Source organism: Megascapheus bottae, chromosome 19 (assembly GCF_031878675.1).
Source record: "Megascapheus bottae isolate mThoBot1 chromosome 19, mThoBot2.hap1, whole genome shotgun sequence".
NCBI lineage: Eukaryota > Metazoa > Chordata > Mammalia > Rodentia > Geomyidae > Megascapheus > Megascapheus bottae.
The window spans coordinates 46,301,315-46,326,467 of NC_143527.1; the positions used below are offsets into that span (position 1 = coordinate 46,301,315).

General features: G+C 46.9%; 3 protein-coding genes across 7 annotated transcripts in view; 1 reads left to right on the forward strand and 2 right to left on the reverse strand.

The window, feature by feature from the left end:
• The window catches only part of LOC150049971 (uncharacterized), a 47,779-nt gene extending 30,063 nt beyond the window's left edge, over positions 1 to 17,716 (forward strand). For 2 of the 5 annotated variants that reach the window (XR_016538849.1, XM_090353505.1), the window contains one exon: positions 13,330 to 13,525. The gene's annotated coding sequence lies outside the window, so the exon portion shown is untranslated. Of the gene's footprint in view, positions 1 to 9,906; positions 10,199 to 13,169; positions 13,299 to 13,329; positions 13,526 to 17,381 lie in introns of those variants that run through there. The other 3 variants (XR_016538848.1, XM_090353507.1, XM_090353508.1) reach the window with 3 other exon arrangements.
• LOC150049972 (ral guanine nucleotide dissociation stimulator-like) lies at positions 13,386 to 18,964 on the reverse strand. The gene is made up of 6 exons (XM_090353500.1): positions 18,555 to 18,964; positions 18,262 to 18,357; positions 17,754 to 17,958; positions 17,420 to 17,650; positions 16,292 to 16,406; positions 13,386 to 14,290 (listed from the first exon to the last, which is right to left on the reverse strand). The coding sequence occupies exons 1-6, from the start codon at positions 18,734 to 18,736 to the stop codon at positions 14,130 to 14,132; spliced, it is 990 nt and encodes a 329-aa protein (XP_090209626.1). The 5' UTR covers positions 18,737 to 18,964; the 3' UTR covers positions 13,386 to 14,129.
• Positions 18,965 to 20,327: 1,363 nt separating this feature from the next.
• LOC150049973 (ral guanine nucleotide dissociation stimulator-like) overlaps positions 20,328 to 25,153 on the reverse strand; it is a 28,735-nt gene continuing 23,909 nt past the window's right edge. The window contains exons 3-7 of the mRNA XM_090353544.1: positions 24,904 to 24,999; positions 23,986 to 24,179; positions 23,234 to 23,325; positions 22,414 to 22,629; positions 20,328 to 20,345 (exon numbers count right to left, since the gene is read on the reverse strand). Of these exons, the coding sequence (XP_090209670.1) occupies positions 20,328 to 20,345; positions 22,414 to 22,629; positions 23,234 to 23,325; positions 23,986 to 24,179; positions 24,904 to 24,926 (543 nt within the window). The 5' untranslated portion in view covers positions 24,927 to 24,999. The remainder of the gene's footprint in view (positions 20,346 to 22,413; positions 22,630 to 23,233; positions 23,326 to 23,985; positions 24,180 to 24,903; positions 25,000 to 25,153) is intronic.

Consider the following 25,153-nt stretch of genomic DNA (forward strand, 5'->3'; position numbering starts at 1 on the left):
TAGGATGACAGGCCTCTGGCACTCAATCACCATCAATCACAATGTGTTTATCTTCATCCTATGAATGTATTGGATTAAGCCACTAAGCCAATTATTAAGCCATTTTTAAACCATCTATGTGCATCTCTTGATAGTGCTCTGTGTGTGTGTGTGTGTGTGTGTGTGTGTGTGTGTGTGTGTGTGTGTGTGTGTGTGTGTGTGTGTGTGTGTGTGTGTGTTGCTCCTGGGGCTTGAGCTGGGGACCTGCATGCTATCCCTGAGCATTTTTATTTATTTTTTGCTCAAGGCTAGCACTCTACCACTTGAACCACAGCTCAACTTCTGGATTTTTTAGTAGTTTATTGGAGTCTCACAGACATTCCTGTCTAGGCTGGCTTCGAACCATGATCTTCAGATCTTGTGGGCAGTTAGGATTACAGGTGTGAGCTGAGGATGCGTTTTTTTTTTTTTAGGGGGGTGGGTGCACTCTTGAATTAAGTGTGCTAGTATTTTGTGGAGAAATTTTGCATTTGTGTTCATCAAGTATTGGTCTTTAGTTTTCCTTTTCTTAAAAAAATAAATTGAATGCTTACCTGCTTTATAAGAATATTAATGGCTTATCAGAATAGAGGCAGAGTTATTTTCGTTTTCTTTTTTTGTGGAATAGAGAATAACTGTAATTCTTTTAAAAATGTGTTGTAGAATGTAGCTATAGATCTATCATGATACTATTTTTAAGTGGAAGATTTTTAATTACTGCTGTATCTATTACAGGTTATTAGTATGTCGTCGTCTTCTTCTTCTTCTTCTTCTTCTTCTTCTTCTTCTTCTTCTTCTTCTTCTTCTTCTTCTTCTTCTTTCTCTTCCTCTTCTTTTTTGTCAGTTGTGGGGCTTGAACTCTGGGCCTGGGCACTGTCCCTGAGCTCATCAGTTCAAGGCTACTACCCTAGCCCTCAAGCCATAGTGCCACTTCCATTTTTTGTTGTGATTAATTGGAGATAAGAGTCTCATGGTCTTTAGTGCCTGGGCTGGCTTTGAACTTCAATCCTCAGATCTCAACCTCCTTAGTAGGTAGGATTACAACCATGAGCCACCACACCTGGCTCAATTTTCTATTTCTTCTTGATTCATCTTCCCCCCCCCTTTTAGATTTTATGTGCGATTCCATTTTGTCTAGCCTTTTCAGGACTTTTAAAGTCTCATGCACTTTCCAGCACAGGCTGGCTTTGAACTGAGATCCTCCAGTCCCAGCCTCCTTAGTAGCTAGGATTATAGGCATGAGCCACCAACACTGGGCTAAAAAGAGCTTTTACTGTTTTCAGTTAGCCACACATTTGTGTATTTTCTACTATTCTTGTTCTTGGATCTTTAGCTTTATTCCATTATGCTCTGAAAAGCATGACTTCAATTTTAAAAACATTTATTGATACTTAACCTTTAATCTGTCCTTTGCTGTTGGATGGCATGTTCTATAAATATTTTGTGAAGTCTACTTGCTCTAGAATGAACTCAAACCTGACGAATGTTGGTGGAATTTCTATCTCCGTGATATACCCATTGTTACAACATTAGAGAGCAGTATCCCATGATAAGAGTAAGAATAAAAGAGGCCGGGAGTTTAGCCTAGTGGTAGAATGCTTGCCTAGCACGAATTATTGAATCATTAGCTGTTTCAATGCAACAACCCCCTCATAAAAAAACAAAACAACCTGGCTAAGTACTGTGGAATGCATCTTTGTCCCACATACTCAGGCAGAAGGATGACTTGAGTTATGAGTTCAAGATCAGTCTGAGCAGCATAAGGAGATTACTGTTCTTTTTTTTTTTTTTTTAATTTTAAAGCCAGGTGGCTCTCACCTGAAATCCTAGCTACTCAGGATCACTACTCAAAGCCAGCCTGCCCAGACAGAAAAGTCTGTGAGATTCTTTCCATTTAACCACCAGAAAAAATCAGAAATAATGCAGTGGCTCAACATGGTAGAGCGCTAGACATGGGCACAAAGAGACTCAGGGACAGTTCTCAGGTTCTAAGTTCAAGCCCCACAACCAACACAGCACCACTTCCAGGTTTTGAATTGTTCATTGGGAATAAGAATCTCATGGACATTTTGCCCTAGCTGGCTTCGAACTGTGATCCCCAGAGCTCAGCCTCCTGAGTAGCTAGGATTCCAGGTGTAAGCTCTCACGCCCTGCACTGTTTTTTTTTTTTTTTGATGGATCAGATACCCCTTTTTCATCGGCTAAATTCAGCCCCACAGCCACATCTAGGCCATCAGTAGGTGTGGCTAGGAAAGCAAGAAAATGGATTTCGATAAGCAGCTTGTGGTCCCTATCATTTGTTAGAAATATAAAAAGAAAGAAGGTTACCTGAAACGATTTTTCCATTTTCTAAAATGAAAGAGACACTATTATAAAATGTGGACTTTTTTTTTTTACATTTTTGTACAACTCACTCTTCTCTTTTTGGTCTTAAATAGACGAATTTCAGAGGCAAAGAGCTCTATAATTCTATTACCAGCAAGAGGCCCGGAGCTCAGCGGAGCAGGAGGCCCAAGGAAGAGCTGGAAGCGCAAGGGGGCCGAGGCCGGAAGGCGCTGGAGGCCTGCAGCACCCCAGGTGTCCTGGTGAGCCAGGCCCGGCACAGGAAGCCTCAGACCCCGCCCCGCCCCCGCGGAGGGCGCAAGGGGCGTGGCCCGGGAAGGGGCGTGGTCTGGGAGTCGCGGGGTGGGGGAGCCCGGGAATTCCCTCCTCCTGAAGTCAGGCTTCTGCTCCACCCGCTGCCCCCTCTCTGTCCCGGCTGGAGCCTCGGCCACAGCGACCCGAGCGAGCGCAGCTGGAGGGCAGGTAAGGACCCTGGCGCGGCCCCGCGGGCGGGGACAGCCGACCCCGCTCCCGGCGGCGCTGGGCCCGGGCGCCCTGCTCCGGGAAGGCGACTCCTTGATCGCCGCTCTCCACCGGCCCGGAGTCGAGAAGTTGGGGAGAAACTTCTCCCCTCCCCGGCCCGGCGGGCGCGTGTCTTCTGCCCGCGCTCCCTGCTCGCCGCGGACGCGGTCCCCGCCCCACCCCGGGCTTCCCGGTCCCCACCAGCGTCCTCCGGGGCGTTGTGTGCCCACCCCGCCCCCGACGAGCTGTGTGGGTGGGGGAGGGAGGTTGGGTGGGCAATGTGTGGTGTGAGTGGGGGGCGTTGAGCCTTCATTCGGATCCCCGAGCCCGATCAGGGGTCGCGGGCAGCGGCTCCTTTCTGCCCTGGAGAGTGGACGGAGGTCCGCGGGCCACCGAGCTCAGGGGCCGCGGAGCCGGGCTGGGAGGACCTGGGCACGGGGACGAGCGGGGGTGGGGGGAGCTCCGGGCGGCGGGTTGGATAGAAAACCGCCACCTGTGTCAAGTGTTCCTTTGATTCCTTTGTTTTGCCTGGGGGTGGGGAGATCCACCCTTCCGCGGCCACTGGAGCGGCACTGGCCCGCTCAGCCGCCTCCCCTTGCGTTCCATGTCGTCCACATGGGCTCCAGGGAATTTTGTGTTAAAAGTGTGTGTGTGTGTGTATTTTCTTCTTGGTAATCGCTTCCAGCTTTTGCTTTATTGGGCAGAGGTGTTGTAAGGAGCTCCTGGAAAATCTTGTCTGGTGTGGAGGGATTGCTTTAGTGTGTGTGTTGTGAGTGGAGTGGACGCGGCGCAGTTCAGCCTGGGTTATTGTCTCAAAATCCATGGAACCAGTCATGGAATGACGTGCAGGCTGGTCACCTTGTAAGCTGCTCAGTGAAAAGTCTTCTGGTAGCACTGAAGCTAGCACATGCATGCCGTTTAGTTCGTCTGCTGATGGGGAGGTTGTCATAGGTAATTTCAAGAATGTAGGCCGTGGTCGTATAGACGTGCATGGTGGTGCTCCAAGTGTTTATACCATTCACTTCCTAAGAGTTAAATTACACACTTAGGAAAATACTGCTCAATGTGGGCATGTGACTACATTTGCAAGAAAACACGTATTAAATCTAGGATATCAACCAACACAGGGCCTTGGCACACAGCAGACAGGAAACATTTTGAGTGGAATAGATAATAAAGGAATGTCTTGAACTAGAAGCCAGGGTTCCTCTGTTCTTCACATACATTCGTACATTATACTTTGAGACAAAGTTACATCTCACCAAGGTCAATTTTTTTAAAAAAAATTATGTGCGAACCCTGCCATATCAACATTTAGTTTTATCAGAATTTTTAGACACTAGCTGAACCTCAGTGAAAAATTGATATGCTTGTTGAGGACACAGAGGGTCCTAAATTTAGAAAAAAAATAAAACCCCAACCAATTGCTTTTGGTCGCAATCGTAAACACAAGACTGTTCATATATATGTTTCAAGGATAAAAGATGAAAGGGCTCCTAAAATATGTACTTAGTTATAACTACCGTAATGTTATAATAGCTTTAATTTTCCAGTTAGTTTTGCTGCCTTCATAAACCACAAAATTGACTCCTTTCTGTTTGACCGAAAGTGAAATTACAGCGTTTATTTGTCTTCCTGGGATAGGTGGAATTTGTCTTATGGTTAGAGTATATATGATATTAATACATTGTTGGGGGAAAATGTCTAGTTCAGGAATCCTGAAACTGAAAAAAAATCAGTGTTTATATAAATGAATTTGTATCTTATTATATGTAGTAGTAAAAGAATAAATATACTAAAAGAAAAGCAGTGACTGAATAAGATACTTATTACCAATCCAACTTGTTTATTCATGGTTCATTTTCGTGGATCTTAAGTTACACATACTTTTTATATGAGTCATTTTTTTCCTTAAAAATATAATTAGCTCTTACGTTGGGCACTGGTGGTGTAAGCCTTTGGTCCTAGCTAGTCAGAAGGATGAGACCTGAGGATCAGAGTTCAAAGCCAGCCAAGGCAGGAAATTCTGAGCAGACTCTTATCTCCAGTTAACCAGTAAAAGCAAGAAGTGGAGGCATGGTTCAAAAGGTAGAACACTAGTCTTGAGTGAAAAAGCCAAGTGAGACCTTGCCCTGAATTCAAGCCCTAGCAAAAAAACCCACACAAATATATTTAGGTCTTAATCTAGTCAATCAGTTCCGTGAACATCCCTTATTAGTCCAATTAAGAAAGAAGCCTTGTAAAACATTTTGAAAAGCATCGTTACGATTTGCTGTCTAGGAATATACATCTGTCTGTTAAGAGATACAATTTCAATGAAATTATGCCTTTATAAGTTAAATGTTTGCTGTCTTGGAATGCAAACTTGGGTGGCAAGACTACATTAAGAAAAAAAATCTGCAGGAAACTTATTTCATTAAAAGATAGGTTAGGAAGAAGAAGGCTGTGATTGCTATGTTGTTTCTGAAGTGGCAGGGTGTTTTTGTTTTTCCACCGTTTGTTTTTTAACCTAGTTGTGGTCCAGTGGAGTTGGCCTTTGTGTAATGCATTAAGCCGAATACGTCTTATGTGTGCTTTTCTGTATCTGGGCTTTATTTTAGGTGGAAGTTTTCTTTAAAGAATATGTGTAATGTATATAAGATACTTGGATTAAGAACTAAGTGTTTGGTGATTGGATTTAGAACTTTGGTGGGGCTTTACTTTGCCTTAGGGGTAGACTTAAAAAAAAAATGTTATCCTTAATGTACTATGTTGTCTCTTATCTCCTTTGCTGTCCCTTGGTTATCTCATATTGGTATAGTATCTCACTTTGTTATCTGATATATTGAATTTACTTGTATTTGCATATTTGAAATTTGATAGGGAAGGGGGGAAAACCAAGACGAGTGGGGGGTGTGGGGGGGAGGGAAATGGGTACCAAGACATGTGAAAGGGTATCAATGTATGTGATTTAATGCACCTTCTATCTGGCAAATATCATGTAACCCTTTTACTAATTACAATAAAAAAAAACTGAAAAAAAAGAATGAATCCAAAAAAAAATGGTTGGGATGGGGTAATGTATTGAGGCGTTACAGGTATGCCCGGCAGGTAGTGGGTATATTACTTTTTGAATTTTGATACCTCTTCTCATACTTTTCTCCCTCTTTTGCTCCCCAACCCCCTCCAAGTCATCTTGTTTTTCCCCCTTTCTTCCCTATTTCAAATAAATGCATACAGTAACAACTGGTAGGGTTAGGTTTATTTAATGTTAATTTTTATTTACCATTTAATGTGTATAATTGCCTTGAAAATGCTATGTACTCACTTCCAAATGTATAATAATTAGAGAATTTCAGAAAAGATATTTGCAATAAAGTTCTGGGTTCTTTTAGGATGATAATTATTTGACTATTTTGAGAGTAGACACTAGGTTTACTTACTTTAAATGTAAGTGAAAAATAAAATAAATACTGTTGTGTTGTCAAATACCCTGTTTTTCAGAAAACTGGTCAATATATCAACACAGCATTTTGGCATCACGGGAGTAATTTTTTTTTTTTACTTTGGTCCACTTTTAGTTTTCTAGAGCAGAATGCTTTTAGACCAATAAATCCAGCCTTACATTTGACATTTGACATTGATTGTTGGAAATTCTGTGAAAAATAAGTTGTCATTACTTAAATTTTATGAAGGTGTATATCAGCACAAGGAAGATATACATCTTCCTTCAAGGGATATGTTTCAGAAGGAAGCAAATGACTGTATGGTGTTAGAGTTTCAGAAATGCAGATGGAAAGACTTAGAAAAAATCATATTAAGTGAAGTAAGCTAGACTCAAAGGAACTTAGGCTCAATGGTTTCCCTCATTCGTCATAATCAGTAGAAACCTTGGGCTCTCCTAGCAGAGATCTGCAATAGAGCAAAATCTTGATACATAAGGCCATAGAATGTGAAGCTAATTGAAAGGACCTCCAGGATATTGAAACAAAAGCCATATAATGAATGATTGTTGTCTTTTTCTTTCTTTTTTCATATTTTTATTACAATTAATAGAAGGGTTACATTATATTCACCAGATAGAAGGTGCATTACTTCACAGACATGGATACCCTTTCTCATTTTTGGTCCCCATTTCACTGCCCCCACCCCCATTCCTTCTTTTTTTAATGGTTGTTACTTTTGTGTTGCTTAAGAAGTTTGGGCCTACTGTCAGGCCACAAAGATGGTTTGAGTTTATTCAAAGAGCTTGATTATCTTACTACTTTATTCTGGTACTAGGGCTTAAACTCAGGGCTAGAGCTTTCATTTGGCTTTTAAACATTTTTTTTGTTGTTATTATTAAGGTCATGTACAGAGGGATATCGCACGTGTGTGTGTGTGTGTGTGTGTGTGTGTGTGTGTGTGTGCACATGCATGCGTACGCTGGTAGTGGAGCTTGAACTCAGGGTCTTGGCATGTCCACTAGCATTTTTGCTTAAGGCTGTGTAGGGAGCACAATAATGATACAGATAAGCTGAGATGCATAAAGGTGTTTATTTCTCCAGTGCTAGTTCCATAGTACCTTATTCCATTACCATCCAGTAGGCGGCGCACCTCACCAACCCAATGCAAGACTCCCCAGCCTCCTCCTACCTGCCTGTCCCAGCCAGGGCCACTCACTTGGTCCCACAGGTTGGCCTGCTACCACTTGATCCACAGCTTCACTTCTGGGTTTTTGCTTGTTAACAGGAGATAAGAGTTTTAGGGACTTTTCTGCGTGGGCTGGCTTTGACCTTGAATCCTCAGATCTCAGGCTCCTGAGTAGTTTAGGATGAGAGGCAGGAGCCATTAGTGCCCAGCTCAGAATTGAATACTTTGCAGCAGTTTTAAGTTCACAGTAAAATTAAAAGAAAAGGACAGATACTTCTTATGTCCCTACACAGGCCCAGTCTCCCCCACAACCAACATTCCCTACAGAGGGGTACACTGTGAGAATCAGTGACACACACCTCCCACTGGCACCCATGTCTCCAGAGACTGCAGAGTGTGGCTTATTTGCCCTGTTGTGTCATATGTGCACTGTGGTCCTGGGCCCAGGCACAATGTCGTGTGTCAGTCGCGTTATGTTTCATCAGGAGTAATGCCAATGTTATACAATCCTTTTCTCCAATATAGATTTGGCCTAGTGTCTCTACATTTTGTTCTATTTTAAATCTCTGCTAGGAGAGCCCAAGGTTTCTACTGATTATGACAAATGAGGGAGACTATTGGGCCTGTGTTCCTTGGTGTCTGGCTTACTTCACTTAATGGGATTTTTTCTAAGTCTTTCCATTTCCTTACAAATGGGTCGATGTCGTTCTTTCTGACAGCAGCATAGAATTCCATTGTGCATAAATACCACATCTTGTTGAGCTACTCATCAACTGAGGGATATCTGGGTTGGTTCCATATCTTTGCTATGGTAAATACTGCTGCAATGAACATCATTGTGCTATTGGATTTAGTATGCCCTTGTTTCTGGATGGTTGGGTAAATGCCAAGTACTGGGATTGCTGGGTTATAGGGGAGCTCTATGTTTAGTCTTTTGAGGAACTGCCATACTGCTTTCCACTCCCACCAACAGTGTAGTAGTGATCCCTCCTGGCCATATCCCCTCCAGCATCTGTTGTTATTAGTTTTCTTGATCCTGGCCATTCTAACTGGAGTGAGGTGGAATCTTAGAGATGTTTTGATTTGCATTTCTTTTATGATCAGAGATGTCGAGCATTTCTTCCTGTGTCTCTAGGCCATTTTTGTTTCTTCTTCAGAGAAGACTCTCTTTAAGTCTTTGAAAGCCTGTCTAATTGTTACAACTGAGGGAAACCATGGAGCTTATTTTTCTTTGGGTCTGACTTACTTCACTTAATATGATTTTTTTCCAAGTCTTTCCATTTCCTTACAGATGGGATGATGTCATTCCTTGCTCACACTTTATGAATGAATGAAGGAAGGAAACACTTTCCCCTAATGACCTACAATACATAGTACGATGAAAGAGAGGTGCATCAGAACATCCCTGTCATTCAGCTCACCTTTTTCTTAGAAACATTTCAGAAAGATTTCCATGTAGTTGAGGGTTGATCCTTCTGCAATAATATTGCTGGCCTCTACAGACCAAATCAAGGGTATTCTGGATGCTCTGCCACTGACTTGATACAGGTAGCCATGTTAACAAAAGGGTATCACTCCAACATGACTCAAATTTCCTGTACCTGCCCATCTTCAATTCCCTTTGATAGTTCAAGCCTATTTACTGAGACTGGAACCTGTGGAGTGTGAGATGGTATGGTGTGTGAGTGGTGGTGGGTGGAAGACTAGCGTGGGAGGAGCAGGAAATTGGAGACCCTGGGGATGAGATTGTAGCATTTTCAGTTCCAAAGCTGTGCAGCCAGGATAGCTTTGTGAGCTCTGTGGGTGAACTCTATTATCTGGTTCTTCCTGGAAAATCCCTGTAGTTACAGAGCTGGCAGAGCAGCTCTTCCACCATTATTAAAGAGGCCAGAATTAAATCTGTGTGTATGTGTGTGTGTTCCTCACATTAGTCACTGGTGAATGCTAATGGTCTTTCCAGTCTCAGGCCTTCAGAGAGGGGGTACAAATGTGTTTCTTGGTGACCCTTAGCAGTGTGGTAAACTAAGTGGTGGTGGGTCCTTTCTTGTCTCATGAGAATGTCCTTCACTGGATGACTTGCAGTTGTTGGAAGCATCATTTTAATGATGATATATAAGGAATTACTACTATTTTGGGGTGTGTGTATGTGGCAATCTTGGGGCTTACTCAGGGTCAGAACAGTTTTCCTTAGTTTTTTTTTTCACCCAAATGCTAGGGTCCTAACAACTAAGGCAGTCCTCTTCTCCTGTTTTTTTTTTCAGATATTTTTATTGTAATTAATAGAAGGGTTACATTATATTCACCAGATAGAGGGTACATTACTTCACAAATATTGATACCCTTTCTCATGTCATGGTTCTCCTGGGTTTTTAATTGGAGCTAAGAATCTCATGAACTTTTCTATCCAGACTGACTTTGAATCCTGCTTCTCAGATCTCAGACTCCTGAGGAGGTAGAATTCCAGGCATGAGCCACCAGTGTGCCTGGATTAAGACTTGTTATTAACCACATTAGAAATGAGCTCCTCAGCCCTCTTCTCCAGGTGAGAATGAGTTATGGAACAGGAAGCTTTCAGAGGCTGCAGGGAATTATACCCTGGTTTGAGGTTGAGAGGTCACCAGAAAACAGGGCTATCAGAGGTAAAGGAAGGTGGATAACATTTCTCAGCAGAAATACAAATTTAGTTACACCACATTCTTGACTTCAGTGTATTTATATATACTGGACATTTAGAGTTTCAGTTAATAACATTGATTTGTCATCTCTCATGGAACAGGAGAATGGGGTTGTAAAGGCTAATGAAGCTAGAGGACAACTGAGCAGTAGGCCACCTACCTCATCTAGATGATTCATTGCATTGCAGTAAGGTAAACAAGTACCTGTAAGTAAGTACTGAAGCTCCCGGGATTTCTGCACCTGGCTCTGCCTTCTGCTGGCTTGCAGCACAGTGTCCTCTCTCTGCCCTCACGTTAAGGGTTAGACTACACTGGGTCCTTGCAATTCAATGCTTGGAGCATCTGAGATCCTGATCAGAGGCCAATGGTGACCAATACCTGTTCTGCAAGGGATGAAGTGATTCCTGGTTTCATTTTACTGTTCCTGGGTCTCCAGTAAAGTGGAACGGCTGAGAAGCAGGCCACGGGACAGCTGACCTGAGGTGTTGCCAGCACCAAATGACAGCTTTCTAGAGAGGATAGTGGTAATGCTGCATCTGGAAAGTTCTCAGCTGAATTTCAGCTGAACAGATGCCAAAGGCCAGTCAGTTTCTGGATGCCCTCTGGGGAAAGGGCAGCCAGTCAAATTACAAAGACGAGACAGGGCATGAATGAGCACAAACATGAGTAAGCCATTTCCAGGAAGTCAGGGAGATGCCAGGAGAATAGAAAAAATGGTGTTGGGGGCAGAAGGCATGGAACTGAGTCTCATAGGCTTTCCTTATCCTTGGCTAGCTTCGAACTGCAGTCCTCATATCACAGCTTCCTGCTTAGGAAGGATTACATGTGTGAGGCACTGGTGCCTGCCTTACGTTGTATTGTCTATTAAATGCTCTAAGTGGCTTTTCTCATGTCTTCATTTTTCCCAGTTCATGCATGTTTGGCTCTGTTTATCCTGTATCCTCTACTAAGGTGTCATTGATATGTTGGTCAAAGGGAATAATAAAAACAGATGAGAGGATTTTTTTAAACCAAACTTTCAGGCACCCAAGGGTTCTCATATTTCCTTTGACATTTGATCAATTTATATTCATATTAGTTGGAGCTCAAATATTAGGTCACAGCTACACTTCAGAGTAGGTTTTCTATTTTCTCCATTTTTAAACATCCAGTTTATTACTATCCACAGACTCTGTTTTTCTGTATCTAATGACAGAAAAGCTGCATAGCCGGGGCAGGAACCTTTTAGAATGGACACATACGTAGTTTGACTAAGATACTCTTTCGTGGAGCAAGCATGGATCTTTAAAATTGTTTGCACAGCTATGTTGTAAAATGGTAGTAGACAGAGCTGTCTTCATTGCATATCAGATTTGACCTGGTGTGTGTGTGTGTGTGTGTGTGTGTGTGTGTGTGTGTGTGTGTGTGTGTCCCTTGTGTGGAAATAAAATTTAAACATCCCTAATTCTTTTTTTTAAAGCATCATTAATTCTTCATAGTAGCATGAGAACTAGGTGGGCACCTGGCTTCCCAGCCCGTGCCAATATTTCAGCCTCTCCTGAAGCTAGATGTGACCAGGTGACTACGTTTCCTCCAACAGAATGTCATCGAAACATTCACAACCTCTGGGACAAGTCCTTGGAAGGAAATTGCTTGCCTTCCCTTTCTTTTTTTTGTTTCCTTTTGGCTCCAGTTGGGATGTCTGTTGGCCAGCTTGTCTCAGGGTAGATGAGGAGCATATTGCAGGGAATGAAAGGGCCACGAGAGGGGTGGCCTCCCTTGGGGTTCTTAATTACCGTTCCTATTGGTGATCACCCTCGTCATCACGACCATCAGATCAGAGTTACAGGCAGCCAGATAGGAAGATGGCAAAGGCCTTATCTATCCTGCCTGTTCTCTCTTAAATCTTTTTCCAGAATTTGTCACTAAATATTCCCACTTGATTGATCAGAGTTTAGCTGTATGTAGTTATACAGTGACCCAGATAAAAGTAAGAATTGTTTTTAACTAAGGAAAAGAAAGAAGTGTTGAGTGGACTTCTACTTCGAAAACTCCTATCTAGATCAGCAGTGAAAAACAATGGCCTACAGACCAAATCTACCCACAACCTTGTTTTATTATTATTGTTGCAAATACATTGTTATTGGAGCAAAGCCATAAGCACTCATTATCCATGTCATCTCCAGCTAACTCCAGGCTAGCAGAGTTGAACAAGTATTCCAGAGAGCAAACGGACCATGGGCCTAACCTGCTTACCATGTGCCTAGAGTGTCCTGGAATCACAAACCTCTCCATCTTAGCCTCGTGTGCTAAGATGATAGGCAGAAGTCTCCACAGTCAGCTATGTATTAAAGAAGAGGTCTCATAAACCTACATACTCAGAATAGCTGCAAGCTACCATTCTCCCAAAGTCCACCTCCCAGGTAGCTAGCAATACAGTCATTATAATGCCTCAATTCAGCTGATTTTAACTTAACTGAGTAACTAGTGCCTCACTCCACACATGACCCTTGCATGGAGAGTCACTGCTTTTGCACCCTCTTACAGGAATGCTCTAATTGAGTTATTTGTGAACCAACACGGTTGCCATCCCTCCACATGTCTTCTTCATGTCATTTCCCTATGGACAAGTGGCTGCTTCTTTCTGCCAATTACTGTCACTCTTTGCCTGTGGACATTTTTTTTTACCCATAGTAGCATGCTCAGCCTACATAAGGGGCAATCTGGAAGTCCCTTAGGCATTAATGCTCCAGGACAGCCCTTAAACAATAATGAATATGAGCTATTACATAAAATATCCGACCTTCCTTACTCCTCTAATGGGTCAACTCTGAGATATGTCCCAGAATAATTCTCTCTGTCTCTGTCTGCCTATCTCTCTCTCTCTCTCTTTCTCTCTCTCTCATTTTCTTCATTTCCTTCCCCTTAGCGATTTTTGGAAGGACCTACTTTTAGTCCAGTTCTTACATCTGAATCTATTTCTCCATGGATAAAACTGAAGCAGGGATAGGAGTTTGTATTGATGATTTACATCTGTTTCAGGGAAATTGGATAAGCCTTTGTTCAGAGTCCATCTGCCTGAGTTAAATACTGAGCAGGAGCTGGTGTTTTTCAGAACAAACCCCAAAGTAATAGATGGTAAATTGGTTAAACAGTCTGATGTGTATTTAAATTTTGTTATAAATATCTTCCATCCTGTCAGATGGAAGACTGTCTCTGTAACATAGAGATAAAAGAAGAAAAGCACAAGAACCAGAGCAGAGAACAAGAACTGTAATTAAATGTGAACATTCAAATCTAACTTAACTTTCTAAAAAACCCCTCCAGTCCCATTAGTATTTTTACTTTCTGGCATGTACACAAATATTCATTGTAAATAAATCATATACAGAGCAAGGGCCCATGCTTCTTGAAATTCCAATCTTCAGTGGTCTCCAATGTCTGTGGTACTGCTCTGTGAAATGGTGTTTGCATGACCTTGACGCGAATAATGGGCCAATGAGTCTGCATGTGTATGTAAGAATGAGTTCTGAGGCATTTTCCTCCACACCACAGCTCTGCAGTGTGTGGTTTCCATCACTTGATGAGTCTCAATCAAGCCTCATGGCAGAGGCTTGGATTTTGGTGTAGCCTAACAAAGATTAGAAAGGCTGAGGGTGGGGAATTGTCCTTTGGTGAATCTTTGAAGAACAGAACTACGATTTTGGGAGTGGAAGAGCCAAGTGCACAAGTGGTGATGACCTGTAATAGAGTCCAAAATGTCAGGTGATAGTGTGGTGGGTACAGTTGTCCTGTGATGGCACAGGGTGCCCGAGGCACTCAGGGAGTCCAAGGAGGGAAGGGGAGTTTGGCTAATGCAAGTAGCCTGGGCACAGCAGGGTGGTTTTGTAGGTGGAGTGTGGGTATCCTGGGCTGGAGTAAAAGAAGGTGCAGGGTGGCCAGGGCCACTCAAGTCATCATGGTCAGTAGGACCCAGGGAGGCATGCGCACGTGGAGCTCTCCTTAAGCCTTGCTTCCCCTCCTCTTCCTGTGGAAGAGGCTGAAGCTGGATCTCTGCTTGGCAGGTGTCCTCCGGGGGAAGGTGTACTTCCGCAGCACCACATGGTAGACGTCCATAGTCTTCAAGGCATAGAAAACGTTGGCATCATCAGGAATCCTCAGCTCTGGTGGAAGAGGGACACAAACCTTAGCTGTCCAACCTGGGGCTGAGACCACTGCCATTCCCATGCACTTAGAGATCAACTGTGGGTTAGGACCCCAAATGCCTCCAATCTCTGATTCCTGCATGAGAAAGAACTGCGGAAAACTCCTTTCTCAGAGGACAACTTTGGACTTCAGGTCCTGCCAGGTCAGGGTGAAGGAGGCACAAGCTAATCCCGTTCTGACCTCACTGCTGCCTTATCAGCATCACAGACACAACAGGCTTTGCAGTGTGCAAACCAGCTCTCCTAAGATTGTCCTACAAACATGGACCCTCAGGACCACAAAAAGCAAGGCCTAATTCAGGCTTCTTGCAGTGAGTTCCAGGGTCCTCTAAGACCATGTGCCCCAAGTAGACTGTAAGTCCTGCCTTTGGCCTTCAATTTCTCCCCAGGCTCCTCTGTCCTGCACTCTTTGTGAGAGGAAAACCCCATGCTGTGAGAGGGAAAACCCCATGCTGCCAGCATAGTGGGAATGGTCCCAGAGGTAGGAAGGAATTCAGAACACATCCTGCATGGAACTTGTAATCTGTCATCAATGCTGATCAACTCCACAAAGAACTGGACAGATTCTGCACCTCATTGCAAAGACAAGACAGCAACACCACTGTGGCTCATTACCATTTGTGTTCCAGGTATACATGAGTCTTACATGAGTCTGACTCCTCTTACCATCTGTGAATCTGTCTCTGTCTTTTTTCTTGCCGGTCCGGGTCCTTGAACTCAGGGCCTGACCACTGTCCTTGGGCTGTCTCAAGGCTAGAGCTCTATCACTTGAGCCTCAGCACCATTTCTGGCTTTTTTCTATGTATATGTGGTACTGAGGAATCAAACCCAGGTCTTAGTGCATGCTAGACAAGGACTCCACCACTAAGCCAAATTCCCAGCCTGTCCCTGTCTCTTTGGCTACTTCAGTCTCTGTCCCTATCCCTGTCTCTCTGTCTCTGTCTCATCTACCTAAACTTTTGGCTAGCTTTTCAACTTATATCTTTTATGAGTAAGTCAACTTTTGGCTCACTTATCTAACTCAGTGACTCGGTTCTCCCCCTGACCTGTTTGTTCAAGATAAGTGTTGTGCCACTGGCGCCATATGATTTTTCCTGCTTTTACTGTGGTTGATAGAAGAAAGAGAATCAGAGACTTCTAACCGAGGCTGACCTCCAACCTAGAGCCTCAGGTGAGCCTCCTAATGAACTGGGTTTGTAGGCTGAGTCCTAGGCACCTGGCTTCTAACGCATTTGGAAGAAAAACACATAGGTAGAGAATATTGGGAAGTTGCCCATGAGTTCTCATTAGCTCTTTCAGGGCTTGCATTAGTCCATGATATAGGGTGAGTAATGTTTGGAGGCATAGTTTTAATGGTGTGGGAACAATGCAAGGGTCTCAGGAATTCTCGGCACACACGTTACAACTGAGTGACACTCAAGTGTCAGGTATTTTCTGAAGCCATGTGTTTACATTGGAGAATGACAAAGTCCGTTCTGGTGAGCAAGCCAGCCATTCTGTCCTATGAGCTGTATTGTCTCCAGTCCTCACGGATGGTCTCTGCACTGGCTACTTCCTCCTCAGACAGGGCAAGAACAAGCATGTCCATGAGGGCAATAGCTGTGCAGCAACCAGGGCTGGCTTGGGCCTGGTGTCTAAGGCTGCCCTTATGCTGCCATACCCTGATGGAGGGGTTGGTGGGTGAGGACACTCTCTCCTGCCAAACTTCTTCTTTTTTTGCTAGACCTTGGGGCTGAAGTCAGGGCCTGAGTACTGCCTTGGGGCTTTCTGAAGGCTAGAGTTCTAACAGAACCACTTCTGGCTTTTTTTCTTTTTTTTTTGTTTTGCCTATGCATATATTTCCAAGGAATCGAACTCTGATGTTCTTGCATTCTAGACGGCTCTCTACCACCGGTCCAAACTCCTGGGCCCCTGCCAACTTACTTATTTGCCTGTCCTAGCTATTGTTTTAGGACTCACTTTGATCCTGTGTGATGATCTGCACCAGCTCTAAGTCTTCTGGCTTGTATCCACGCACCTGGAATTTCTTGATAGCTTTCACGATGACATCTCGGGTCTTCTCCTGGTTGGTCACCTGGGTTGGATCAGGAAACAGGCCCTGAGAACTGGGTACCAGGGGTCCCTCCCTGAAGTATGTATCCAGGACTTCGGTGGAACCATCTCAGTGTTAAACATGAGAAATGCCATGGGGTGTCATGGGTGTGTTTTAACCCTTCCTTCCTGAAGAGGAGTCCATGCATTGAAGTTGGTTATTTAGTGTTCTTTGTAGAGTTTACCAGCTGTTCCTAGATCTGCTTTCCAGGTGTGGGCCCCTGAGATTTAGTGGAATACACAATAAACTCCAGAAACCCCAGGCAAGGGAGGGGCCAGCCAAGTGCCCAGTGCCTGCTCCTAGCCAGGTCTGGGGTGAGTTGGAGGATGCAGTGATGAACGACACCCCGTGGAGCCTTGATCAACTCCACTAACACTGAGAGTCCAGGAGAGAGGAAGTCGTTGCCTCCCCAGATGACTGCTCATGACACCCATTCTCCTTCCTGTTGGTGAGAGGACTGAACCAGATGCAGACACCAGACCCAGCATGAGGAAGGAGGGGCTCTGAATGTCATCTGCCCAGTTGAGTAGCTAGAAGAGCAGACATCTGTCTCTCCTGTGAGGAGTTTACTTGTGAGCAGATCTTTTAGCTCCATCATCTGCAGCACCCTGCCTTAGACATTCCTCATCTTCCCAGAACATAGGATCCCTATGTCTCGCTGTCCTCCAACCCAGATGTGATTGTCAGAAGAGCCTGCTAAGTAATGTGCGAGGATTGTCTGTGAGACAGTAAACAGTCTCAACTGGCAATCGTGTTCATTCACTACTAATCTTGTGATCAAACACCAGCCTTTAGGTTGTTTCCTGGGGAAAGTGAAGTATCTAAACTATGCCCTCCAGAGCCTAGGATTTCCCCAATCTGTGTCCGCATGCTTCCTCTCGGGACTCCTCACTGGCCCTGCCTGAGGATCTATTCTTGCCTGGAGACTGGGCATAATTTTCCCTCCCTCTTTTTTAGGACAGAAGAGCAGAAGGAAATGCAGCCGCCCAACTCACCTCAATGCTTCTGCATAGACGTCTGTTTTCCACAGGCAGCACCACCCTGATGACACACGAGTCTCCCAGCCTGAGATGGGGAAGCACGGATGAGCTGTCACTACTCTGCCCTGAGGTGCCGCTGTGAGTGTTGGCTGAATTGGTGTCCATTGTGCTGGTGTCTGTGGGTGAGGATTGGCTGGCAGAGGCCAAGCTGGTCATCCCAGTGGACCGGGAGGAGGATCCCTGGACCTGTGGATGACAGCAACATCAGGAGAAGTCCAGGTTTCCAACCAGGTCTAGGGCTTTCCTCTCAGGCAGTGGAAAGAGGACTATGGGCAAGACAGGAAGTCACCTTTTTCGGGTCTCCTGAGGATGTTTGTGAGATGCTCGTGATGAGCTCTGGGTAGGAGCTGGAGGAGGGAGCTGACTGCACATTGCTGTCTGACTGCACTGCAGTGGTGTTTGTGCTGCTCATCTCAGGGCCACTCTTGTCCTGGTCCATCCACTTCAACTGGGAGCCGCCACTGGTACTAATTGCAGCACTCTGGGTCTGGTGGCTTTAGAGAGGGGTCAGCTTACTGAAGGAACTTCTCTCAGGACACACACAAGACCCTCGACCTCAAACACTGGGGACCTGAATCTCCACTCCATGATCTGGGTCAGTTAACATTTTCCCATTCCCTTATGTGATGGATGAATCACAGAGACAGAACTCAGTGTAAGCTGAGGGGCAGACACCCCAGAGAACTGAGTGCCAGACTTGGCTTCTCAATGGAAATGTCTCATCCACAGCCTGTCTCATTCCCACACCCATCCCATCATCTTCCCTGGTTCTTGCCCATCAGTGGCCAGGTCCTTACTTCTTCCAGGCCTTCCAGATGCTGAAGCGCTTCTTGGTCGGAGGGCTTGCAGTGTCATTCTGTCCCGGAGGCTCCAGTGTACATGACAGGTCATAACTCGGCAAGGGGTGTGAGGTGAGCTGACCAAGTTGAAGCATGGGACCTCCCAGATTCTGCTTCAATTCTGAGCCTGCCACCCACCTGGTCACTGGCCCTAGGGAGTGTAAGTCCTCAAGTCCAGACATGTGACACTCAGGCTGGCACCACATCCCAGTGACAGGCGACTCTCCCTGTGCTAGTGCCTCCCAGCTCACCTGGCCTCCTCGCTGAGCCGCTCCAGGTCTCTGAACCAGCCTAGAAACTTCTCGTCTGGGGTGATGTGTTCATAGCTGCAGCTTGCCTGTAGCTGCTTCAGTTGCTCCATGATTGCATATTCCTGGCCAGGGAGAGCATGAGTGAGTGGAGGGCTGTGCTGTGATGCCCAGGGGAAGAGCATTCACCAGGCTTTGCTCTGGGAAGCCTCAGTGCATCAGGGTGCTGTGGCTCTCACAACTGTGTCCACACTCATTCACAGAAAGCTCTCCTCTCCCACTTCACATCCCCACCCTGTCGTCAGGAAAGATCTGCACTCTGAACCAAATTTCCCTACCGGTCATGGTGACTGCAGCTGACTCTGCTGCTGGTCCCCATCCAGCCAGGAGGGCACCTGAAACTCACCTTTCTCAATTTCTGAAAATGGATGACTCCCTCCTAGAAGGCAGAGAACAGTGTGAGGAGAACCCCACCCTTCCTCCCTTCAGTCCTCCCTGTCAGGGGCTGGTCCTCTTCCATGGGACAGAGGGCATCTACACGTGCCTGTGAACCAAGTCCTAGATGGGACCTGGACACATCTCCAAAGAGGTTCTGGGATCATCTTGTCCAAACCTTCTGAGGACATGGGGTGACTGAGGGCTCAGCTGAGCCGGACTCACTGGTGCTTGCTTGGCCTGTCCTTTGTTTTCCACTGATCCCAACTGCCCACTGTGCCCAGAGGGACTTGAGTCCCAGTTGTGCTATGTGCCCTAGCTCCCTATCCCAGCAGCTCTGGATGTCCCTTCTTAAGATGGATGCAGTGTTATCTTAAGAAACTCTTCACTGTGCCAGAACTCAGCACAAAGCAGGAGACTTTCTGTCCCAACCGCAGCAGCTCAGTGATGCCCAGACTACTCACATCCAGGAAGTCCCTAAAGGCCGTGTCGATCATTTGGAAGTCTCCCAGGAAAGTTTTCAGGTAGGGCACGGTGCCCTTGATGTGAACCTGTGGAATTGCATGGGTTGATGTGCCATGGCCTAGGACCCCATTGCAGGCCTCCCCAGACAGCCTCCATCCTCACAGGGCCTTTCTTATCAGAGTCACATGTTCTGGCCAATCTATTAGAGCCCCTTCTCTGCACTTGGGATAATAAACAGTATAAGGGTGGCATTGACACCTCCCCAAGTTAAGGAGCCTCTGAAGGCCACCTGCCACACAGGCTTTGCCATGCTCTGGCTTCTCCTCCTCCTTTGTCTCTGGCAGCCACTCAGGACAAGGGATTATAAGAATCAAATCCCACGTGTATGGAGTTATTTCAGGCAGGGGAACAAGAGGTAAGATGAGCAAGCAGACCTCTCTTCTCTTCTCTTACAGGCACTCTTGGTGCGTTCAGGACACAGTCACTCACCATGTCCTCAGCCTGCCTCTGGCCTCTCTTGGCCTTCTTCTCCTTGGGGGCAAAGTCACCAGGCTCCTGTCACAATGGAGAGCAGAACTCCTGAGACATGTGTCCACTGAACCTTTGTCCCTGACCTGAGCATGGATGGTGCCAAAGCTAGTGCCACCTGCTGCTCTGTTCTGGTTAAGTCTCTGCCTCAGCAGATCTGAGGGATGCCATGCTGTGAACTGGCCTCTCTCTGCCTGCTTCCTCATCCGCAAACTCTGCAAATACATACCTTTCCTCTGGGCACTATGGGGTCCAGTGGTTTCTCCCACTGTTGGTGCTGCCCTGAGTCTCTGTGCCAATGCCTTCTCTGGACTCCTGGAAATTTCTTTCTCCTCATTGTCTCATCAATCATCCAAATTCCTCACTCTTCATAGGTGAGAGGAGAGGACCGAGGAATAGGAAGGGATGGTGGCCTGTCCACTTCACTGTAGGCAATCATAGAAGAGACACTCTAACTCTGTGAGCAGGGTGCAGTCAGTGAGTGCTCCCATAATTGTCATGGGCCGGAGGGTAGAATAGTCCAGGAGGGAGAGGATTATGGACTTTCAGCTAACTTCCTAAAAAAAAATTTCTGGATTTCCTCACCTAGGGGAGGGGCTCTGAATCATGAGAAAGTTTCTTTCCCACAAAGCTCTTCCCTATGTGTCTGTGTCCTGGCAGAAATCTTTCTCTATGCATCTGGGTGGGGAGTTCCCCAGATATACTGTAGTGGACAAGCGGGTCAAGGCATTGAGGAGTCCAGTCTGTAGCCCTTCCCACTGAGGCTTCTGGAATCGTGTGTGAAGGAGCTCAGTATGTTGGAATGTAGAGGTAGATACATCTTTTCCTTTCTTGATTTGTGTGGGTGTCTCTATCGGAGCGACTAGTTCACTTGCGGGGTTTCATGGTTGAGTGTCGAGGTTAGGGCTCGCAGTCATGTCCAGCTGAGATTTCAGGGCTGAGTGAGCAGTGCCTGGCCTCCCTTGTCAAGAAAACCCCCAGCCACCTTCAGTTCCCCTGTCTAGTCCTTCTCTGTGTTTGTATGGCGGTGAGCAGCATCTGCTCTAGGGAGAACAGAGAGACCCAGTTCCTTCAGGTAGACATCCTGGCTCTGAATGTTAAGATCCAAACCAAGTGGGTGCTATGTCTGTTTGGCTCTAAGGACAGCTCTGAAATATCCCATGGCAGAGCAACTCACTCCTGAGCAGTGCAGCTGACTTACATACCAGGCACTCAAGAGCCTGAGATCGGAGGATCCCAGTTCAAACCACAGTCACTGAGTCTGTGAATTACAATCAACTCCAAACGTGGAGTGGGCTTGGGACTGAAAATGAAGAGCACTGAGTATTAAAAACGGTGGACAACAGCCATGCCCTGAGTTCAAGATCCAGAATGGAGAGAAAAAAAAACGGGAAAGCATTTCTTTTTGGAACTGGATCCCACTTTTGCCTTCTTAGCCCTGTTCTTTCTGACCCCTTTCTCTCTACCTGAAAGAGTAGCACTTTGGTCCGGAAGTAAGAGCACGAAGGAGAAACGATCTCTGACAGTTTCTGGTATATCTGCATGCTGTCTCTGTAGGAGGGACAGAGAGAAGTGACAAATGGGAAAGTGAGAGAGAAGGGAGAAAGGCTTGGTTTTCTTTTAGAGCCAGGCCTGCAAGTTGCCTGAACAGGAGGTTTTCAAATGATTGTATGAAGCTCCCAAGGACCCAGGAGCTGGAAGCAATTTCTTCTTCATGTCCCAGTGGAGTCCAGCCCAGTTGTATTAGACAACTGTGCTTGGATTTCCTTTGGACAGAAATGTAGAATTACCACAGAAATCCTGGACAGCTCCTCTGGGTCTCTGTCCAGCTTCAGTGAGACATTGCACTGAACATTTGCCGGTGCCTGAACAGGCATAATGCAGGCACTGTCCCTGTTTTCCTGGCTAGCAGCCCAGGTCATACAGGCTTGGCTCTGGGGCTGGTGGTGAAGCTGGCTAGTCCCTGTGTGTGCACAGCTTCTGTGGAGAGAAGGACCCACCTGGAGACCTCTTGCCATGTGCTGTCCAGGCGCTGGATGTCTCTGCTGTGCAGAGCAGAGAGGATGGCATGGAGGGAGGAGAAGTTCCTGAGGACTCTGCATTCCTGCATGGGAAGGGGGTGTGAGCCTTGCATGCTACTGCTGCCACCTGATGCCTTGCTGGCTGGGCTAAGCCAGGGTCAGTACAAGGATTCTGGGGAGCTGCTTACAGGGCTTCAGAGGGGAGAGAGGTCTGACCAGGCCTGGGTGAAGTTGCCCCTGAGTCGTGAGTATGAGGAAGGAGTGAGCACCATTGCATGTGTGGTATGTGGGAGTCCAGACAAGATGGCCCTGGGTAGGAGGGCCTGGAGTCCACACAGGGCTCTGAGCACATTGGAACACCTCAGAACATAAGACCCTGAAGGGAGAGTCTCTAGGCAGCAGCTGTGTCTTACCTTGGCCACTGAGATCCAGTGCTCTAGCACCCTAGCCCTGGAGCAGGGCTGCATGCTGTGGTCCCCTACGCAGGTGGTGAGCACGCAGGAGAACACCTGGTCAAACTGTGTGAAGGTGGCCCGGATGGTGGGGGCCAAGTTCTCCATGTCGTGTCTGTCCTTCTGGGAAATGGCAGAATGCAGGCAGTGGTGGGGCACCACCTTCAGGAACAGCTCCTGCCAAAGGAAGGAGTGTCTCATTGCCTGGCACACAGCATAGTGCCCAGCCCCAGATTGAGTCCCGTAGTTGGGCTGAGAACTCTGGCTGTGTAGGGGTCTCTGAGGCTTGGGCATGGGTTTGTAGGGATGTCATGCCGCTTCGCAACCCTGGAGGGCACCTGAGTGTCCCTACCTCATGTCAGGGTCTGCTGTGCAATGTGACTCTTCCTCCTTGGTCTAGGCCGAATTTCTGTCCTCCCCAAGTCACCCTATGCCTGTCCTTTGGTTCATATCCACAGATGCTGCTTCTGTAGCACTTTCTGTTTTCTGCACTAGGCTCTGGCACACACACCAGAATCCTCATAATTGCTTCAGCTCATGTGGTCCCTGCCAAGTGCCGAGGAGCTGCGATTCATGGCTGCACCTCTCCACGCATAGCTCCTGGGACACAGAGGTGTCATATACACTTTAGTGTCTGCATTTAAAGAGTGTTGCTAGGAAGCTTGAGCCAAGGTGAAGCTCAGGCTGGATGAAAGCTTGGGCTCTAGGGGAAGGAGAAGGATGAAAAGGCAGCCATGCAGAGAAGGAAGCCCGGTCCACCCCGTGCTGCCCAGGGCCTCACCGAGTCCATCCTGGTGAGCTGCTCAGCCACCAACAGGGGAGGGAAATCCAAGACCTCATTCTTCTCCTTGTTCAGTCCCTCCCCTGTGCTCCCTGAAGAAGGACAGGAAGATCCTGTGAGGAAAGCATGCCGGATCCTATTTCGATTCTCCATAAATTAAGGGATCCCATCCAAGCTGTGGACCAGGGGCCAGGTTGGTGGTTCCCAGGATATGGATTCCAGGGTCCCTTGGGAGTCTACCATGAGGCCAAGTTTCAGACTGGCTCCCAGTCAGCAGAGCAAAGGAGGCTGGTACTGCAGGTGACATAGCCTCAGAGTCCCGGGAAGACATGGCTGCCACCCACACCTGATGCTGCTGCTCCCATCTCGTGGTACAGTAGAGGCAAGGCTGACTTTGGGTGTTGGTCTAACCCTGGTAATGTTCCTGCAATTGGGCTGCACGCCAGAGCTTGGAGCTCAATGCTGCCCTCTTAGAAAAACACTGGGCTAATGCTAGACCTGCAGGAGAAGACAAGGCCCTCTCCATGGAGGATTTGTCCTGAGTCTTTGAAAAGAGAATAAAGACCCTCTTCCCTTTGACTTCCCAACCTGGATCCCTCTACCCATCCTCATTTTCAACTTCTCTGCACAGTCTCTATGTTCCAGTGTGTTTCTTCTTCCTGGCACAAGGCCTATATTAGAGCCTTCTCCACCCTCTGATGGCCCACATTCATCCCGCCTCTTTCCTCTGCCTTCCCACCCAGTTTCCACACCATCAGGCTGTGTCTGGCTGGGCTCTTGGGCCTCCATCTGATCCAGGAGCCGTTGTGCACGGCTCTCCACGTGTGTTCCAGTCATGTGCCTCTTCAGGTGAGCCAGCAACTGCTTGAGGCAGGCAACGTGTGCAGGCTGGCAGAAGTCCTCCCCGTACTCGTCCAGCCACATGTCCAGGATAGAAGAGAGGGCACTAGGGGCAGATGGGGGGCAGCAGAGTCAGAAACCTGGCCAGCGGCTACCCCAGACACTCTCAGCACTCGTTTGAAATATGGACATCAGTATCTCCCCAAGCCAAGCTTCTTTGCTGGTGGAGGTAGTGACAGTGCTCAGGAACCAAGGAAGGATTGAAGGGAATTCCAGGGAGCGAGCACCCAATCATGGGATGAGCAACTCTCCCCTCTCCAGGGAGCTCCCCATACTCCTGCAGCTCTCTAGTCCCTCCCCACTGCATGGAGTCTCCGTGGGGTCTGTTGTATGCCTGGCATGAACTGGCTGCTGGTGCACATCCACTGGTGACTCTGCTGCCTCCGTTCCAAGAGCCACACGTGGGCTATCTCCCCACCTCACTGTTCTCTTGGTGACCCAGCCAGGCCTTCTACTCTGCCAGCCTTCCTAGGGTCAGCAGAAGTCCTAAAACATGACATCAATGCTCTAATCCTGTTTGCGAGGCCATGGTGAGGACAGGCAAGGCTGGGCATCAGGGGCTGTGGAGAGGATGGGTTGGCACAGGGCTCAGCTCTCCCAACAGCACTGTCGGTCATGGGTCAGCCTCCTCCTGCATACATATGCCACACTTCAACCCTGTGGTGAGGACGTCAAGATCTCTGGGATCCTGAGCTCGCCCACCACGCTACACTCAAACCTGGCTCCACTGTGCACACAGATGCCCTCCTTTGAGAGCAAAGTCCACTCACTTTCTGAGTTTGTCCTGTGGCATGCCATCCTGGCTGGAGAAAGGCAGGATTTCATCCTGTGTAGAGGAGTCCTTGAAGGCCTCACCTCTACTGAACCTGTGGAGGAATTGCACAGTTACTGGCTGTCTCTTCCTGTGTTTTATCCGGCTTGCAACAGTGCGGCTTATTTGTGCTTTCTCCCTACAAACATGTCCAGACCCGGAGGGGCTTCAACCTATGTGCAATGGAAAGGGACAAGCCTTTTCTCCCT